The 21,181-nt window shown below is 39.9% G+C and overlaps 1 protein-coding gene across 2 annotated transcripts in view; it reads right to left on the bottom strand.

Moving 5' to 3' along the window:
* Positions 1-20,154, bottom strand: part of znf512b (zinc finger protein 512B) — a 68,183-nt gene extending 48,029 nt beyond the window's left edge. The window contains exons 1-2 of one of the 2 annotated variants that reach the window (XM_081387651.1): positions 18,532-20,154; positions 15,284-15,409 (exon numbers count right to left, since the gene is read on the bottom strand). In XM_081387651.1, coding sequence (XP_081243777.1) covers positions 15,284-15,407 — 124 coding nt within the window. In that variant the 5' untranslated portion in view covers positions 15,408-15,409; positions 18,532-20,154. Of the gene's footprint in view, positions 1-13,402; positions 13,528-15,283; positions 15,410-18,531 lie in introns of those variants that run through there. The other variant, XM_081387652.1, reaches the window with a different exon arrangement.
* Positions 20,155-21,181: the final 1,027 nt, after the last annotated feature.

Raw genomic sequence — 21,181 nt, 5'->3', positions numbered from 1 at the left:
TCTGGTGCAGTCATAACAACTAGTCATGTTCGTGGACTTCAGGAGAAACACCCCAGCACTCCCGCACTCACCATCATGAGCGGCACTGAGGAGCAGTGGAGTCGTTCAGGTTCCTGGCCAACACCATCTCTCAGGACCTGAAGTGGGACACTCACATTGACTCCATTGTGAAAAAGGCCCAGCAGAGACTGAGCTTCCTTCACCAGCTGAGCCACCGGAGCTGCGGACACAGTTCTACTCAGCCGTCATTGAGTCTGTCCTGTGTTCATCTATAACTGTCTGTTGTGCTTCAGCCACCAAATCAGACATCAGGAGACTACAACGGAGAGTCAGGACGGTTGAGAGGATTATTGGTGCCCCCTGCACACCCGCCCACCCTCCAGTACCAGGGGCCGGTTTCACAAAGATAGACTTTGACTATGGCTTAGATATAGTAGGTAGTCAGACTTCAGATAGACATCTAAATCAGACCGTTGCACCAAGCACTTAAGACTCTATCTTAAGTAGGACTACACTGCAATGCATTCTGGGTAAAATAAGACACTTTTCAAAACAAAAAAACATGGCGGATCGAGTAAGCGCACTCAACCGCTCAGTGCAGTTTACCCCAGCGGAAAATATGTATTTGTTGGAGGAATGACGGAGTATGTTTTTATGTTTCCACTGTTCGATCGCGCCCGTGCCTCTCTCTCTCTGACACACACACACACACACGCACACACTTCAGCATTGCAATCTTGACATCGCAGCCTGTTATTATGCAGCATTCACACCAAAAGCGAATAGAGCGTCAAAATCGCGTCTATCGCGTCTTGTTCGACGCTTGAATATTTTGAATCCATTCGCGTGTCCAAGGCGAATAGGACGCGCGTATAAAGCGAGCGATTGAAGCGAAATAGACGGGCGTTCAGAGCTATGACTCCACTATGACTCCACTACCCCCAGTTGCGTGAGCGGTGTATTGCATTTCACGCATCGCCCGTGACGCTTGCGTCTGCTTGCGTCCACTGGGGAGCGCGTCGATCGTTGCTCGCGTTGACAATAGCCGCTTTCCGACCGGAGGAACCTTTTCACAGTTCCTAGAACTATTGGCTGTAGTACCCGGATGTCGGCGTGTTCGCACCGCAGGAACTAGGAACGATTTTAGTTCTAGGAACTCTAGGAACTAATTTAGGTCCTACTTCAGAGTAGGGTCTAAACCAGCACTATAGGAACTACCCGTGACGTTAGTGTACGCTGATTGACCGAACGCACGCGGAACACCAGCACCCGCCATTTTTAAAACAGCTAAAATGTAAACACATTGTAGCCTATATATTTACTCCATAAACTAACTATACAAACATGGAAAACAGTGATAGATGGGTCTCTAAACCTTAAATGCTGAAGAGAAAATCCAACGCAACTTTGAGGGGACCAATCCAAACATGATTATGTAGGCTAATAACCTTTTTTCATATACTGTCTACTTTCTATAACAGTTCAATCTAATATGATATTAAACAGTACTGTTAGACAGATCGCTAACTAATAAACACAGAGAATGTGAGCATTGTTTGCTCTGGCGTTTTCAGCGCCGCCAAAATAAAGGTCCGTCGCGCCGTCAAAATAAAAGTCACCGTGCTTGTGTCACTCCCTTAACCCTCCTACCAGTTCCTATGGCCACTTGGCCAGTGCGAACGCAAACAGCAAACCCGAGTTTGGGGGAGAGTAGTTCTTAGAACTGTTTAGAAGTGGACAGTTTCTAGAACTACTTGGTCGGAAAGCGGCTATACTAACTATACGGCCCTAACAGTTACAAGGACATTTTACTTGGGAATGTAACTGGAAGAAATGTTTAAATTATGAGCCATTTTCCCTTTTCTTTTGGCAGTTTGTAACTGATTGTTACTGCTGGATGCCAAGGTAACGAGTCTTAGACCTAAGTTAGCCTGGGGGTAAGGTGTCTAACTTTTTTGGTCTAAATTAAGTCAGTCTTTATTTTTGTGAAACAGTCTACCTTGCATTAGACTAGTCTATGAGCAGATTTTAGACTTGTCTAACACTATAGACCGGTCTAAAATAGCTTTGTGAAACCGGCCCCTGTACTCTTCCAGAGTGAGGAAAAGGGCTAATAAAATCATCACAGACTCCACTTACCCCGGCCACAACCTATTTTACCTTGCAATACCCCACTTTTTTGTGCAATATCCTTGTAAATTAATTTAGTTCTGTATTATTAACAATACTGTAAATATGTTAATATGTGTAAATGTTTATTCTGAATAAACCTATCTGTCTTTACACTTTGTTATATTTTTTATTCTTAAATGTTATTATGTGTCTTATATTCATGTGTGCGCTGGAAGCTTCAGTGCCAAGGTAAATTCCTTGTGTGTGCAAGCACTCTTGGCAATAAAGCCCTTTCTGATTCTGATTTAAAATGAAAATGGTTTTGAATTGCTCCTTTATGTGTTAGACTTTTTACATACAGAATACTTATAAAAGATTTATGCGATGGGAAAAGACAAAAGTACTTTTAAGATAGCTAACTGATTTCTTGCTTCAAGATAACTAATTTAAACTCAGGTTTCCTGTCATTTCTCCTCTGTCTCTTTAGCTCCCAGACTGCATCACAGATCCCCGCTAATTTTAGACAAATCCAAAATAGAAAAGAGCATTCATCTAGAAGCCACTCTTTTACACCTGATTAACAATGACAGCACAATGTCTGTTCAAACATTAAACTTGTGCAATTTGCTCTTTATTTACAACAAATGTACAAGTTTATTTACAACTCTAAAGGCCAAAAATGAACCACCACCTAAAATCAACACTCACCAAGTGCCAAATGCGAGTAGATTTGCAACACGGTATGAATTGACATTTTACAATAGTTTGTTTGACTCTCAGTGATGTGAGCAAACCGTATCAAACAGATGCAATGTTTTCAAAAGATTTAAATGAACTTAATGAATCTTATTTGGTACATAATCAAGAAATACTGTGTTAAAGCTGATTACAGAATATGTTGTGCTTAAATATTAACTAAATTATATTATTAAAGTAAAATATATATAAAAAATTCCAATTCACAACGAGCTACCATAGCAGCTTTCTGTCATTCAATCTTGTGTTTATGTGTCCGTAAAATAGCTATTAACATGGACACTTCTAAACAGCGACCCTCCAAAGAAATCCTCCATTGCCAAAGCAAAGAAACCTCGAATTCTGGAGTGCAACAAGGGAAAAGTGATCAAAACAAACTCGAACCACAGCTGCAGATATGATACTTGCTTGCTCAGATAATTCTTTTCTGGCTTTAATTTCGTTGGAAACTCTTCTTACTATCAGTGGGGCTTGATGTAGCGTGACAGATCCACTCCGACATGACGATTACAGTAACAGTGCCGAAGAACATCTCACTCCCCAATAGCTTTCAATTTTATTTTAAAACAAAAATGGCGACAGAGAGGCTAGTTTTAACAAAAATATGCCATTTTACAGTAAAATAAACTAATATGACTTAATAAGGCATGAATATTGTCAAAATTTAATAAACATTTAACTAACATTTTGATTACAAGTATGTTTTGCTTCAATACACTGCTACTTAATTTGTCTTTATTCGTCTTATGAATATTCCTTGTGAGTAAACATATGCTATATAATTTATTAAGTGTAAAATGATATTATAAAAAAGCCCAGCAGGTGGTATTTTAACAAGCAAGCCAAACTCGAATGACTCACTCAAACTTGCACTGAGCCAGAGTAAAAGAGCAGAGCAAACTGAATTTCTGAATGGATTCAGATTTCTGCAGCAATAGAGAGACTGAGCGAGTGGAAATGGGTGGAGTGTGTGTGTGCGGGGTCACAAAAAAAAGCAAAGAAAAGCGGTAGGATCCATTTCCCTAGACTCAAGGTCCCTGCACTGACTCTTAAGGTCTGAATCGATTTTTAAACTACTCTCCATAAAGCTCCAGCACATCATTGGCCTTGCAGAGCTTGTTCTGGGTATAATCTCCAGCTATCATCTGCTGACACAGGGCCAAAAGTCTGTGGCAGTCCCAGCATCCCATAATTCACTGCTGCTGATAATGCTCCAGGAAAATGTTGCCCTTGTACACTAATCTAGGAGCAGGCTGAATCATAAGCTACTAAAATGATTTTTAGAATGGCCTTTTTCTGCTGATAACATACAATTTTAGGTCCCTCCTTAAATAAAACGATGCTAAGTAGCAGAGTGGTTTAATCATTTCTATCTTATCAGTACCCTGTTGTTAAGGGATAATGGGTTATCAGATAAAGGAAGAAAATGATCATGTGAATCTGATGGACTATCGCATCTGTCATCAAGATGTAATGTCCACAGTCTGACAGTGACTTGATGATACAGGATAAAAGGACTATCTATTTTATGGCACAAAAGAAAAGGACAAAAATCAATATCTACACTTACTGTGTGTGAGAAATTGACTTGTAGTTTACCATTACCTGTAGTTCAATACAATAAGTTAGCTATATCTGAAAAAGGGTTTTCAGATTGGGTTAATGTGTTTTAAACCCTAGATTTAAGCCATTTAACACTCGATGGAGCAACACTTGACACTTGTAATTTTGAAACTGGGTAAGCACCAATTTTGTACTGATAACCCTAAGATTTGGTGCCATGATGCCTGTGTGAATCCAGCATCAAAAAGCATGAGTTCTGTGTTGGTCCAGGCTGGTTTATGGTGGACCAGCAAACCAACAACCAACCATCCAATACCAAAACATACCATAGGCTGGTTACCAGCAATGCTGGATTTTTCTAAGCCTACACACATTAAGCTTTGATAAGAGACAGCATGGACAGATACGAGGCTGAAAATGACACACTCAAACTTTATTTCTGCATGTGCCACTGTTTGTGTTCACACCTAGCAGCTCTCTTCAGTAATGCTGTGAAATGGGCGTTGCTCAGGCATGGAACAGATGGACGCTATGCAGTGGGTCAGAGATGAGCTGCATCATCCCTGGCGGCCTGGCACCTGACAGCATCAGCATCACAGCAACACCGCCGTCTAATAAAAGAGCGGTTGCTGAATTTATCAACTAGGCGACTAACAAACTGATATAAAAAAAAAAGATGGACATGATGCAGAGATTCGACAGCCAGAGGTGCGTTTCCCGTACAATGACGTAAGTCGCTGCTTAAAGAGTTAGTTCACCCAAAAATTTAATTCTGTCAGTAATTACTCACCCTCATGTTGTTCCAACCCCGTAAGACTTTTGTTCATCTTCGGAACACAAATTAAGATATTTTTATCTGAGAGCTGGCTCACTCCTTCATAGGCTTCTATGTAATCAATATCTGCCATCCCAGAAAAGTTAGTAAAAACATTGTTAAAATAGTCCAAGTGACTACAGTGGCTCAACCTTAAGTTTATCAAGCGACGAGAATAATTGTTGTGCACAAAAAAAAAATTCTTCTGTATGGGCCACGAAGCATGCGCGAGAACTGAGACGATGACGCTCACGATCATTTGATGGGAAAGTGTGAAAGGTAAGCCATTCATTTAGCAGCATTGGTAAGGCACTTTTACGATTTCTCATTGGTTTCTCACGATTCGGACATCCAGGAAATGCACACTTTAGAACCATTTTAAACACTACATCGAGACCCATCTGCGCCATCTTCTCTGTTCTCGCGCATGCGTCGTGACGCTCTCGTGAACTCACATCAGAGGCCCATACAGAAGAAAATTAATAGTTGAATAAAGTTGTTATTATTGTGTTTTTTTGCGCATAAAAAGTATTCCCGTCGCTTGATAAACTTAAGGTTGAGCCACTGTAGTCACTTGGACTCTTTTAACGATGTCTTTAAAAACTTTTCTGGACCGGCAGAATGAAATTACCTAGAAGCCTATGGAGGAGTGAGACAGCTCTCAGATTTCATCAAAAATATCTTAATTTCTGAAGATGAACGAAAGTCTTACGGGGTTGGAACAACATGAGGGTGAGTAACTACTGACAGAATGAAAATTTTTGGGTGAACAACCTTTTAACTACCATAGTGCGATGCATCGTTGAAGAAAACAACTAGCTAGTCACGACTGTTTCTCGTTCAACCACGTTGGTTGATGAAGTCACAAACTTGGTGGAGTAATAACTTCTTTTAATGAATCGTTTGAGATCGAATTAATACTAGACTTTTTGCTATAAATTACGGACATGGCATCTGAGGACTATTTCTCATTTTTCTCAGTTATTTTGCTTTATTTCCATATTCAATCATAGGCTCATTCTTACTACTAAAGCACGTTCAAAACCGCGGCTTTTAATCTCTTGACAAACTAAAAGACGTAAATGACATATAGCCTATATGTATTCTAAATAAAATATATAGCTTGCTTATTTGGCTCAAGATAAGGATTTATTGAGTCCACATGTCATGCTAACAAGACTCTGCTTCTAACCACAGGTTGAGAGCTGTCGTTCAGACCACACAACTTTCGGGAACTTTTTTCACACTTTTGGTTTCAGGAAACACCGACTCTATGAACTATGAACTATGCTGATAATGACGGAATTTGCGACCATAGTTGGCTAACGATGCTTTTGGGAAACGCACCCCAGAAAGTGTCCAATTACTTTTAATTTTATATATTTTTATATAGGGGTGAATTCAGGTTGATTGGGACACTTTTTCCAAGTCATTTCAATGGCAAAAAGTGTCCCACTCACCCTGAATTCACCCGCTACACTCACAACCCACTTTATTAGGTACAACCGCTCGTTAACTTATTTAAATACCTTGTTGATGCCAGAAAATATTAAGCAGCATAACTGTTCAACGTTGATGATAATGAGAAAAGGTGAGCATCAAATCATCATATTAGTATGATTTCCGAAGGATCATGTGACACATGATCTGGAGTAATGATGCTGAAAATTCAGCTTTGATCACAGGAATTTTGCATTTTAAAATATTTTAAAATAGAAAAGAGTTTACTGAATATTTAACTTCTTTCTGCGAAATTTACTGCTTGAAAAGTGTGCTTAGATATCTTAAAAATAAGACTGGTTACAATTGTGTTTACAATAATTCATGAGACCATACAATGCATTATAAAGAGCATTACAAGGTATAATAAATGCATTAAAAATACATGATCAAATGCATTATACATAAAGGCTTTAAGTAAAGTGTTACCTAACTTTCAGACTGATATGTTTCCAATTTTCATGTTTTCCTAAATAAATGCACTGATATTTAACTGTGAGTTAACCTCAAGCCAAAAAATGAAACTATTCTCTCATTTATAGTGTAATAGTTTTTCCAGCCTCTCTGACAGGAAAGAGGCCAATTACACAGAGGCATATTTTACACATGCACAAAAAGGTCTTAAGACACAGTCAAAAAGCGTGTCTGCTCTGCGCTCACTACAATTACAGCAGTCAGTAAGAATGACCTTATTTGTTCCTACTGCCTATTTCAGCTGCACTGGCCAACTGCACACAGCTGTTGCCAAAGGCTTTCCAATGCCTCGGCGAGCACTGCGATCATTCAGCTTTCCACGGGGAAGCTTTCCTAATGCTAGGAGAGAGAGACAGAGATAAATAGTTTCAGAGATAAAGTAGGGGAAAGGGAGGAAAACTACGACAGGGATTTTATTAATGGCCACTACAATTCACGCACACTGCAAAAAGTGAACACACTGTAAAAAAAAAAAAAAATGTTCATGCATATTTAAAAAAAACTTTTATATATTAAAAAAGCTATTTTCATTAAAAAATTCTAATCTAATGTATAGAAAAGATAAGCAAGAAAATAAGCTTTTCTAGTAACTTTCTATCTTAACAATGTTTAAATGTGTTTAAATGTAAAAACAATGTTAATTTTTACAGGAGAACAAGACAAAAATATTGGTTAACACACTAAAAAAGGCCTGCAAGCCGTTATTCCTCTGTGAAAAATGTAAAATAAAGTATTTTAAATGTGGATCATAGTTGTATTTAAAAATATTAAGATTTTTTTTTTTTTTTTTTCAGTGTATGTCCCATTTATAGTTACTATTTCTATGTAATCTGAATCTAAAAAAATCCCTTTCACTGCAATAAAGGTTGGGTTTAGTCATATTCAGTACTTTCTACATTAATTATATAATCGTTCATTTTTATAGTATATTACATTCTTTTTTCATTTTATTTCATTTTTATTCCCAGTTGCCACTGGGGGTTTTATTATCTATCTTCTAACTAATGGGTAATATAATTCAGAAAATATGTTTTCTCAAGCAAAATGGGAGCAGAGCAAGAGCTAAGTACATAATGAAAAGACAGCAAATTCCCCAGTGGGCATTTGTGGGCTTTAACTAACAGTTTGCTACAATTCACACTGTATACAAAACAAAATGGCTGAAATTAGTCAAAATGTTTTTATGCCTACCTGCGTTCTCAAGAACTCCTACAGTTTTTGTCGAAAAAGACAAATCTCTTTAGTTTTCCAACAAAAAGGAACAGCTAAAGACACTGAGAAAATGTTGATCAAGTAGAGTAGAAGGTACTGCAGTGGCTATAAAAAGTGTACTATGTGAAAAATCAATCCAAGAAAAATCATGTCAGATCTTTTTCCACATTTAATGCAATATTCAAACCAACAAAGGTCAAATAACACACAAATAAACAGATTATGGGACGGATTATGATGTGGTTGTGCCCTGGGCACAGGCATGTCTAAAGGCACCTGGCGTTCAGTGGGGGTGTGGGGGGAGTGTATGTGTCGGTGGTTGCGGCCGTCCGATTTCTCGTTTCGGCGGGGCAGGGTGCCAACAGGGCCCACCCGTAACTTGTTTGATCCCCCTCACCCCCCCAGTCTTGTGCTTGTGCGTTAATCCGTCCCTGGTTTTACATCTCAAAGAACTGCAATTTTAACAGCGGTGTGTAGACTTTTATATAGCCACTCTATATCATGGAGAAGATTTTCAGTGAATATAAATTTAACTCTCTTCCTCACAGAAAGTGACTGTATGATCCAGAGCACTTGGAATGTTGAGTTGAGTTGTATGGACAACTTTTATGGGCAACTTTTATTAGGGGTGTAACAAGTCACGGTTCCGTACGTACCTCGGTTTTGGGGTCATGGTTCAATATGAGTTCGGTACAATAGGAAAAATGGTCAGAATTCTCACAATTAACTACGACTTCTGCCTCAATAAACCCTTAATTACTTCTCATTAATAGTTATTAAGGTAGTTGTTAAGTTAAGATATTGGGTAGATTACAGGATGTAGAATATATTAATATGTGCTTTATAAGTACTAATAAACAGCCTGTCCTAGTAATATGCAACATATCCACAATGCTAGGTTTCTTTTCATTTATTTTGAACAGACAGTAGTGCAAATCACAGTTTGTCCCACCTAGCGGCATTTAGTCCCCCTTGAGGAAGCAGTAAACAGAATTCACTCTTGCACAGGTCATATTTTTTGCAGGGCTGATAAAAAACAAAAGGTATTTGGTCACAATCAGCTACAAAACTGAAAAGCCTCTTGTGTTATAAAAGGACAAATTAAATAGAATAATGAAAAATAAAACTCCTTTGTCCATGAGAGCAAAAAGACGCATTAGGCGCATGGGCACTATTTAGTGGACTTTGTTTTCAAGCGCTCAGTTCATTAGCGCATGCGCTCTTCTTCTTCCGGTCTTCTTCCTGTTGTGGAGGTTAGCAAACAGCGTTGCATTACCCCGTGCACCCCCTTCTGGATTGGAGTATGGATCGCCTGTGACTGACTGTATTCGTCGTCTGACTGTATGCACTACTCTGATAAATACATGTACCATTACACCCCTAGTGCCACTGGTCAACCGGCCATCAATCGGAACTGGACAGTTTTTGCTCCAAACACACAATCGGCAACTGGACGTTTTTTTGTTTTATTTTGAACGACCTCTGTTCCAGACTTGTACACAAACTGCATTGCAATCATTTCCGAAAATGTCATTTGTGTGGAAATATTACTATAAACAGCACGTTAACAAAGGCCAGAGATGGGACATTGGAACCATTGGACCATTTGCTTGTCAAAAAAATCAGAATTGGCCATGAAAAATCACGATCAGTGCATCTTTAGCTCCAACACCATTTCATCTACATGGAAAAGAGTGACCAGAACAATTATCCAACATTCATCCATTTGTGTTCCAAGGAACAAAGAAACTCACTTTTTTATTTTTGGGTGAACTACCCCTTTAAATACAGTAGGAAAATCTCTAAGGGTCAAAGAGAGGAAATGGTCTTTTGTAAATTTTGATTAACACTACATGTACAGATTTTGACTAACCTTATAAGAGACTGATCACATTGTTCCTTTTCAAGGGAACTCGAGCTGCGTCAAGACGCTGTGGGAATGCCCCTGTGTGATTGCGTCGTGAAGCACACGTATAATCAGTCCAATGGTGTGAAGAGACGTCATAGGAGGGTGACGTCATAGGCCAGGGAACTATAAAGCACACCTGAAAGCAGACCGCGCCAGCTTCTGTGGCTTCAGCAAGCGCTCTCTGTATACTGTCTCTGTCTATTTGGTGTTGTCTGTCATTGCAAGCACAATATTCACAAGAGAAACAATGTATGTATATATATATATATATATATATATATATATATATATATATATATATTATGGCAGGCAAGCAAGATTTTAAGTGGTGTGCTGTTCCCTGCCCTCGTTTTATCACAGGTGGGGACATACATGAGCTTTGTGTTGCTTGTTTGGGAGTGGAGCACGCCCAGTCAGTTCTCAAGGGGGCTGACTGTGAGCATTGTGAGAAGCTGTCCGTGAGGATGCTCCGCTCCCGCTGGGCATTCTTCGAGGAGGACAGGTCGGTGCGTGCTCCCCAGGGTGCCCCTGGCGACGCACAACTTGGGGCTCGCAAATGGATCTGACAGCGGGGTTTGAGACGGGCCCAGCCCAGTCCTATCTCATCCTTCACCTGTCAGATCCAGTGCCTTATCTCAGGGAGAAGCACGTGCTGCGGTTTCTTCTCCCCTGGCTGAGGCACCAGTGCTGCGATTATCCAGTTCTGAGGAATTCCTGCTGTCCCAAGCAGGGGACACGAGCCCCTGAGGGCCCCTGAGGGGTCCCATCTCATAGAATCAGGTCTCTTGACCGAGGTCGTGGAGAACATACTCCAATCCAGAGATCCCTCCACGAGAAGACTGTATGCACTGAAATGGAAACTATTCTCTGCTTGGTGTGGAGAACACCAGCTGAATCATGTTAACTGCCCTGTTGGTACAGTACTCAATTATCTGCAAGAACGTTTCTCTGCGGGGTTATCTCCTTCCACCTTAAAGGTGTATGTGGCGGCTATATCGGCTTACCACACTCCTCTGGGTGGTGCATCAAGGAAATATCCTCTCATTTCTCATTTTCTTCGTGGCACCTTGAGGCTCAGGCCTGCACTGCGCACTAGAGCACCGGCTTGGATTTGGCCGTTGTATTGGAAGGCCTGGTTTTTGCTCAATCGAGCCCATTGAAGAGATTTCATTGAAGAAGTTCCTTACACTAAAAACTTTATTTCTACTTGCTATTTCTTCTATCAAGAGAATTGGAGATTTGCAAGCCTTGTCGGTTGCGCCTTCGTGCTTACAATTTGTACCTGGTATGGTGAAAGCCTTTCTTCACCCTAGGCCGGGTTATATTCCTAAGGTCCCTACTAATGTTGCGGGTCCGATAGTGCTGCAGGCCTTCTGTCCTCCACCTTTTAATACACCAGATCAGGAAAAACTTAATCTGCTGTGCCCTGTGTGGGCTTTGGATGCCTACATACAGAGCTGCCCTGTGCCGTGAATCAGATCAACTATTCGTCTATTTCGAGTCACCAAGAAAAAGTTAGCAAGATGAGCAAGTGACTAGTCGAGGCTATCTCACTTGCTTATGAAGCGGCTGGTCAGCCTTCACCTTTGGCTGTAAGGGCCAATTCTTCCAGGAGTATGGCTGCTTCAAATACTTTATTATCAGGGGTTTCCCTTCATGACATCTGTGATGCGGCAGGCTGGTCCTCACCGCATACATATGTTAGATTTTACGACTTGGATCTAGGCTCCACTCCAGGGTCTAGGGTGCTTGCTTCTTAGTGTGCGCAATGATTTCACACAGAACAGGCATCTGCTATTATGGCGTCGTGGCTATAGTGTTCCCACAGCGTCTCGACGCAGCTCGAGTTCCTTTGAAAGGGAACGTCTCAGGTTACGTATGTAACCCTGGTTCCCTGAAGAGGGAACGAGACGCTGCGTCGCCCTGCCATACTCCCTGCGTGCCTGTGATCGACTTTCTTCGGCCTATCAGAAGCTACCAAAGTCTTTTTTCAGGTGTGCTTTATAGTTTTCTGGTCTATGACGTCACGTCACATCATTGGACTGATTATAAACGTGCTTCACAACGCAATCACGCAGGGGCATTCCCACAGCGTCTCGACGCAGCGTCTCGTTCCCTCTTCAGGGAACCAGGGTTATATACGTAACCTGAGACGTTTACAAATATTCAAACTTTCTCACTCAATTCGTTATCGGTTATTAAATATTGGGTTCACAGATAAATAGCTCCATCTGGTTAGCCTCTAAATATAGCACATCCAGCAACAACATTACACCACTGCAATTTCAACAGGAATCAACAGTGTCACAGGTAAATTGACTTAATATTCCAAAGTTTTATCTTTTTTTAACATCCAATCCAATATTAGGCTGGTAAAGCCTAAACTAATATTGGTTCTTCTGTAATTACAAGTGGACTTCAGGGGAAATATAACATGCTGCAATAGTGTTGAATATGACCCCTTTAAAGAAGATAAAGCCGTTCCAGACATTAGAAACTAAACAGCTGCAAGTGTGCATTTCAGCTGCCGACATCTAACTGACTAAGACCAGACAACTGTCTCGCACCCTTGGCAGAAGTCGTCATGCACTCTCTCACAAACACGTACGCGCTTTCACACACAAAGATCAATTCATGAACGACACTTTGGGTTAACCCACATCCCATGAAGGCTTGCATGAATGCTTCGGGTTCGACTGACTAATCGGTGGTATTGTGACATCACAACCGCAGCTAGGGAAAAAAACACTATTGTTTATATCTGAATTCCTTCCAGACGCATTGTTTACAAGCTAAACACAGTAGCCACCAACCACAGGCCACAAATAGGAAGCCAAAAAGAATATGTAAATAAACAGAAATTCTCCATTTTCCATAATGTAAATCATTTTGATGAACAGTTGTTGTTGCCTCAAATGCACAGAAAAAAAACACATGATAGGTTTCCTGTAAAAGATCTAAGCTTGTAAAAAGGCCATCAATAAAAACCCTGATGAGAAAATAAAACGTGTCAATTGATCAATTAACCCGCTAACCCACTTAATCAATTCCCTGTCACTTACTTTTGTAAAGACGGGATTCAGTTCTGCCTCAGTGGTCGGTGGAAATACTAGCGGCAGATTGTTGTTCTACAAAAGCCGACATCCATTCCAGTAAGTGTTAAATGAATGCATTAGAAACCTGCTTTAGAACATGTAGTCTGTGTCGAGGAGAGGTGCTCAGCAGATAGAGGCTGCAAACTCAGCGATAAATATTCTACGGCAGAGACACTGTCTGGCCTGACGCTGCGAAAGCAATAAAATGCTCTTCACAATCTGCAGTAAAATTCAAACAGCGTGGCCCGGCACAAATATCATTCTCCTAGCTCACTTGTGAGTCAGCGCCAAGTTTGTTTTCCACCAGACTTCTGCCAGTAAGACGGCTGCGTTCGCTTCAGTCTGAGCAAAGAATTATGGGATTTTTATGTTCATAGCAGTTGCTTCACAAGTGCTATCTCAAATTTAGCTTACTAACTAAAACTGCATGCTACAGCTGGCACATTTTACATTTACCAAAATGATAAACAAATGGAACAGCTGAATTACATAATTTTAGTACCATAAGCCTCTCCATTTAGCAAAAAAATCCATTATCATTAAAGCCTATCAAATTATGGTTACCAGAGAGAGCCTCAATTACTAATAATGCCCATGCTGGCCAAATAGAGACAACAACAAAAAACATGAATATGGAACTTCCTTTAGTTCTCTTTCAAAACACTTAACTGCCGTAAAACGGAGATGAGCAGCGCTAGTGGAGTGAATGGACCAGAACGCTGAAACATTGCTTGTTTTCTCACAAGAGCTCATTAAACAGAAATACATATACGTACTCAATTACGACATTTGCCTAATTGTGCCTCAGATTGTGCCTCAATTGTGCCTCAGATATTCAGTGATCTGGATATGAGTGATAGCTCCTTATTGTCAGAATATCTCTCCCTCTAGAACTGGGTTTTAACACTTTAACAGCCAATAATGTTGTATTATATGTCTGGCCTTTAATAACATGGTATCCTGTTATGTATTTGAATTTGAATACTTTATGATACTTACATTGCATAACAAGCCCCAAAAATCATCACTTGATGTGAAAGATATTAATAAAAATGATGTTTATTTAGCCAGCGCACATACCTGTATTTTCTTCCTGTTTTCGGTCGAAGTCCATAGTAATCGATTGTCGAGTTCACGCGCGTGATCATAGGTAACTAACCCTATGCGTGTGAACTCGACAATCGATTACTATGGACTTCGACCGAAAACAGGATGTAAATACAGGTATTTGCGCTGGCTGAAATAACATCATTTTTATTAATATCTTTCACATCTACTGCAGTCAGATTCACCCGTGTTCACTCAGAAGGAATCACTCACATTAGCTGTGCACTTGTAATGACACATCAAGGATGTTAAGAGGCTAAAAGCAGGTTTAAATATTGCCCCATTGAAGTCAACAGGGTGCAAATTTTAAAAAGAGGATAACGGTGTAGGCAACACCGATTTTTGTCGTTGTTCTCTGTATTGACAGCACTCCAAATTTACAAAAAAATGAGCTCAATGTTAAAATTGACCGGAGTTCTCCTTTAAACAACTTTGTTAAAAAAATTAAACAATATTTAGTTTTCCTCCAGCACAGCACTTGTAAAGGCCTGAAGTTCATCTAAGTTCAGCCATGCAGGGAGAAAAACAACCTTACTACCAGTGAAGGACTTCATCTGTCAAAACACCTTGATGTGTTCAAATGTGTAAACGTACTCCACAGACTTCTGAATCTGAAATTGTCAATGGTTTTACAAAGTTGTTTATATATTTTCAATGTGCCTGCCATTTAAACCTCAATGTTTGGTGAGTGCCACCTGCATCAACCAAAGATTAGTCAACACTTTGCTCTGTGTGTGTTACCGTGATTGTCGTTTTCAGTGCTGCCCATTCGGGCCATCTCGGCGGGGTGGGCCTGTTTGGCAGCGCGCCCCTTTGACACGCCCGAGGAGGGCTTCACCACCCGGGCACCGCTGGAGGTGTCCATACCTGTTTAGGACACAAATAGATCAGCCCGGAGGAAAACACATTATCTGCATACAAACTAAATAAACACAAAGATGTTTTCACTGTATTTGAAAGTATTTAAATTGGGGATTACAAACACCTGCTGAGACAGTACAGCACACACACACACACACAGAATGGCATAAATTGCACATTCACACACATCTAATTTTCATTGCCTGATTGCATGGGGGAAAATTACAATTACAGTCTTTCAGCACGGTTGTCTTCCCATGCCAGAGAAACTTCCTTACTGAACGTGTTAATGGGATAGTTCACCCAAAAAAATCGATCTATCTATCCATCCATCCATCTGTCTGTCTATCTATCATCTCTCTATCTATCTGTCTATCATCTCTCTATCTACAGTATCTATCTATCTGTCTGTCCATCCATCCATCCCTACATCCATCCATCTGTCTGTCTGTCTGTCTATCTATCTATCATCTCTATCTCTCTATCTAGTCTCTATCTATCTATCCGTCCATCTATCTATCTATCTATCTATCTATCTATCTATCTATCTATCTATCTATCTATCTATCTATCTATCTATCTATCTATCTATCTATCTATCTATCTATCTATCTATCTATCTATCTATCTATCTGCCTGTCTGTCTGTCTGTCTGTCTGTCTGTCTGTCTATCTATCTATCTATCTATCTATCTATCTATCTATCTATCTATATTTCTGTCTGTCTGTCTATCTATCATCTCTCTATCTACAGTATCTATCTATCTATCCGCCCATCCGTCTGTCTGTCTGTCTGTCTGTCTGTCTGTCTGTCTATCTATCTATCTATCTATCTATCTATCTATCTATCTATCTATCTATCTGTCTGTCTGTCTGTCTGTCTGTCTGTCTGTCTGTCTATCTATCTTCCATCCATCCATCCATCCATCTGTCATCCGTCCGTCCGTCCGTCCGTCCATCCGTCCATCCATCCATCCATCCATCCATCCATCTGTCATCCATCCATCCATCCATCTGTCATCCATCCATCCGTCATCCATCCATCCATCTATCATACATCTATTCATCTATCCATCCATCTATTCATCTATCCATCTGTCATCCATCCATCCATCCATCTATCTATCCTTCCATCTATCAATCCATTTAACCATTCCGTTTTTTTAACATTTTGTTTTTTTATAATTATTTATGTTTGTCCTACTTATTATACTACTGATAATTAGAATAGCACACACACACACACACACACACACACACACACACACACACACACACACACACACACACACACACACACACATATATATAAAAACCAAATTAATCGAGTTCAATCTCTGGCTGAATGTATTTTTTTCACAGTCATCATCCAGAAGGGAAATGGCCAGCTCATTGCAACGAATGAAGCCTGACAATGACTGATTAAAATAAACAGCACTGATTAGAATGTGATCATACTTTCTTATTAACTTAAATCAATGTCATTTCAGTTCTTCATTAGGTTGGGCCTAATGGGTCACTAATTTGTGTCTTTTTAAACTGCCATTAATTTAGTGTTCTGTTATTTGCAGAACAGTGGCCGGGCATATGGCTGCATGATTTATCATGTGTCAAAAGAGATTTTACGAACATCACAGATAAATGTTTCGCCTAATGCATGCCGTGGGAATGTTTCGCTGTCAGAGCCACTAATACATTTCCGGTGAGTGCTAATTGAGAGGATTACTTTTGCCATTGAAGTGTGATCATAACAAACTTTCCAAAGATTAAAAGTAGAAATGCTACATGAACTGACACACGCACACACACACACCACTAACCATCACAGGATATGCGATAGGAAGCGACAACCCTTCCCAATTCAAATGCCAACCAAAACAACAGGTACTGCACACAGGTCCACTGTGTTATTAAACCACAAAGCGGGCCGTATGCCGTATCACCATTTCAAAGAATGGCCCTCCCATCACCTAACCCACATAGAAGAACGATGGATCTTCAAGTGCTGAAGATCATTAGACCAAATTATTTATGGCCCAGAGTCTGAAGCTCATTTGTGAGCCAGCAGTTTGTTCCAGAAAGGAAAAGAGCAATAAGGTAATAGGAAAAGCAGCTGGTAGGACTAAGTGCTATGGTATTTGGGGAATTTATCACACACTTTAGAAAGGCTGTGGATGGATGTATGCCTACACAATCAGAGAAACACACACGGCTCATTCCCGCAGTGCCTATCAAACTAGAACTTTTGAAGAACACATGCTTAAGTTGTAATTTAATGAAGTATTTCTATAAAGAAAGATCCAGACTTTCTGAAATGCTCTGGTCAGGCTCAAGCACTTGAATGAATTACAACTTCATAATTTACACAATGGCAGGAAAAATAAAGAGTATATGCTTACTTAACAGAATAAGTTGAACTGAGTTGGCTTACATGATGATGTCAACTACAAAAAATATTACTTTTGAAAAATTTATATTAAGCAGTTTTCTGTCAGGATGAGATAGTTTAGAGTGCCACAAAACAACTAATAGTAGGCTAATACCACAACATCACACAGTTCATTGCTAATATTTTGTACAAATAGGTGTTTCGTTGTTTTCCCATGAAAAATTAAGCCACTTTCTGGATGACAATGTCATTAAGGAACTGGATTTGTTTGTTCGTTGAAGTTTAGTTAAGGTTTTAACAAACGACTAACATGATGGTAAGCGATATTGAGGGCACAGACAAAAAATCTATACTACTGATTGTTGATTCAAACAATATTACCAACGATGAAAACACCTGCAATATTTAATTGTTTTCCTTTTCACCCCAAGGGAAAACGAATCTATTTTTATATTTTGAAAATGTCATATTTAACCCAATATACTAGGGACATGAAAAGGTAGGCCTATTACAGTAAGAATGACCCACATAAGTCTTTCTAAGTGCTCAAACAGTGTGTGAGTGTTTATTATACCTGACAGTTCATACATAACCACCACAACACATTTCTCTAGTATATTTCGTTCCCCCTAACACCTTGTTACACATGAAACCACGCTACTTTACAAAAGAAAGGCGAGCTTATGCCTTTATTGGCAGTATTATTGACAGATAATCGACTTCTGGAAGACCACACCTACCTGGAAAGCCACCCGACACTGGCGGGTGAGCGGGTGAGCGGGTCACCCACGTGGGGTCAGGCTGTAGCCTTTACTCTCGCGTCGCGCTGCTTGACTTTACATGGCAAACACACCTGGCGCGCGGGGGGTCACGGACAGACGGGCGTTACGGTCGGTAGCCAAACTCACAGCCCCCGCTGTGCGTGTCCGATGATGATGATGAAGAAGAAGGTGAAGGAAGAAGAAAAAAAAGAGCAAGCTGATGCAAATGCCCACAAGCCGAACACTTTCACCGTGTTTCCAGACTGCACTCGGCGCCCCTCTTCATTAATGTAATCCACGAGCTCTCTCGTATGAAAATCCAACTCAAAAGCACGCGCACAAATACGCAGAAACGCCGGCAAAAAATATGAAAATACAAGAAGCTTTCATAGGCAGTGAAGCAAAATGGCGACTTTAATACGAAGGAGGAGTAAAAAAAAAAAAAAAAAAACCTCGCGCTGTTGCTAAAGGAGGCACGGGGATATGTTTAGTGCAGTATAATCGAGGGTGGAAGAAGTGAACGCGACGGAAAGAAAAGCGGAGGGGAAGAAGAAGAAGAAGGCACAGCGTCGCGCAGTTTCGCCGCAGCCCCGCGATTCCTGTCCTTACCTCGGGATTATTCCGTGTATTTGTTTGATAGGGATATTATCTCCGCGACCGTGTACAGTAACAGTAGGCTATGGGTGCTGGGTCACGCGCGTATCCGCCGCCGCCGCTGCCTTTGACAGTTGTGACTACAGTCGGCAGGCAACTTGCAAACTCTCGCGTTATTATTTATGATCACTCATTTTGATATCAGGCCAATCATTTAGGTATTTCTGCATAATAAAGCCCCTGCCTGAATGGAAGCGTTTGATGCGGCTCGACGTCATGCCGCTCAGTTATGACGAAAAGGCTTCGGCTACAATGTAGCTTTCGTACACATCATTTGATAATGGTCTAAACATTATGACGTAGTCGGTGCGATTCTGAGTTTTCAGAAAAGATGACGTAGTTTTAAGGCAATAATACGAGAATATTCTTACCGTTATGTCGTCTGTGGATAAAATATTCGTATTTTTAATCATACTTTTGAGTTTTCCCATAGTGTTAAAAATGTATTTTCTTAACCAGTAAATATCTGGAATCGTGCAGTCCAAAAGACAAAATAGCCTAAATAATCTTAGAATGTTCTTAACATGACGATGAAAATATTACGTATTTTTTTGTTTCTGAACTTCTCAAAATAAAACATATATAATTTTTGTAATATTTTTATTCAATTTACCAACTAATTGCCTAAAAAAAATTACGACTTTTCTCAAAATGATCTTAGTTTACCTATACAGCCTCAAATTATTCATTTTTTTTATTTTTATATTTTCTAAATAAACAGCAACTGAGGTCTCACTTTTCACACGTCACGGGCTCTTTAAAATGGCTTAATAGAGACTTTGACCCATCTCTTTTTTCCTCTTCACACCATGACGTAATGTAACTAGCTACTATTACTGCGCCCACCAGGAGGGGGAGGCAAAGGACTGCTTTTCTGAGGCTGTTGTTGAGATTTCAAAACGAATTCTTATTTTATACTGGCTGCAAATGGATTATTTGCCCAAAATGTAACCTAAAAAAAAAAAAAACACCAGAAAGTCTTAATTAGGCAGAAAAGCTCTTGGATTGCATGATAACATGCTCTGTTTACTTATCTTATCTGTTTTACAGCATTAGTTAATACATTATAATTTACCAAAATAGGTTTTCCATCATTACCTTCTTCTTTCACTTCTCTCATACAAAAAAAAAAGTTAATGTCACCACATGTTTTTACATTGCTTTAACTCATCAAAATAAGTAAAGCAGTTTTCAAATTTTTTATAAGTTATACATGATTCAACTCGTTTTTTAAGTCAGTTTAATGTAATTTAAGTTGAAGTGACTTAAACATCCAAGTTGATTGCACTTAAAAATTTAATGCCGCAACTTTTTTTTTTTTACAGTGTACGTTTCATTCTCATAAAAGTGTCCACTAGTCAGCGGTATAGTGCAGGATTATTTGACAGTATAGGATGAGTTTATGACAGATGATAACAGGCGATGAGCACTTAACACGTCTGTGGGTTGGACAGGCCTGTCCCTCAAGCCATCAATCACATGACTTTAATAATGCACATATAAATCCTGTAGGCTTTTGTATGTTATTAATACATCAGTCATTTCAGCACAATTCGCCATAACAGTCCAGAGATAGTCAGCTACAGAAAATCATATGTAACGGTTCAACAAAGCCTTGAATTATATCCACCAGAGGCCATAAAAAGCACATGAACCCTGTGTTAGCGACTGGTGAAGGCCGACCTACTCTGAAATTACAAACAGGGTTACAAAGTACTCTTACATAATGGCCAGTTCATCTCATTTGGACACATTCCCATAACCCTGTGGTTATATGTTAGTCCAGCTGCTTGTAGGCCATGAAATGAAGTAAAGCAAGCTGTGTGAAAAACTGCTCCGGCGCTGAATAACTCACTATTGAAATCCAAGAATAACAGAGGACATGGAGAGAAATGTCTTTCTGCTGCTGAGATTGGCAGTGTGTTTGCTGTTTTTGTTTTACGAAGAGCTGTTAGTTCAAAGGTAGAGCAGTTTC

Source organism: Scardinius erythrophthalmus, assembly GCF_964197995.2.
Source record: "Scardinius erythrophthalmus genome assembly, chromosome: 15".
In the NCBI taxonomy this organism is placed as follows: domain Eukaryota; kingdom Metazoa; phylum Chordata; class Actinopteri; order Cypriniformes; family Leuciscidae; genus Scardinius; species Scardinius erythrophthalmus.
Note: the sequence above shows the minus strand (reverse complement) of the source record. Positions and strands in the feature narration are given on the sequence as shown.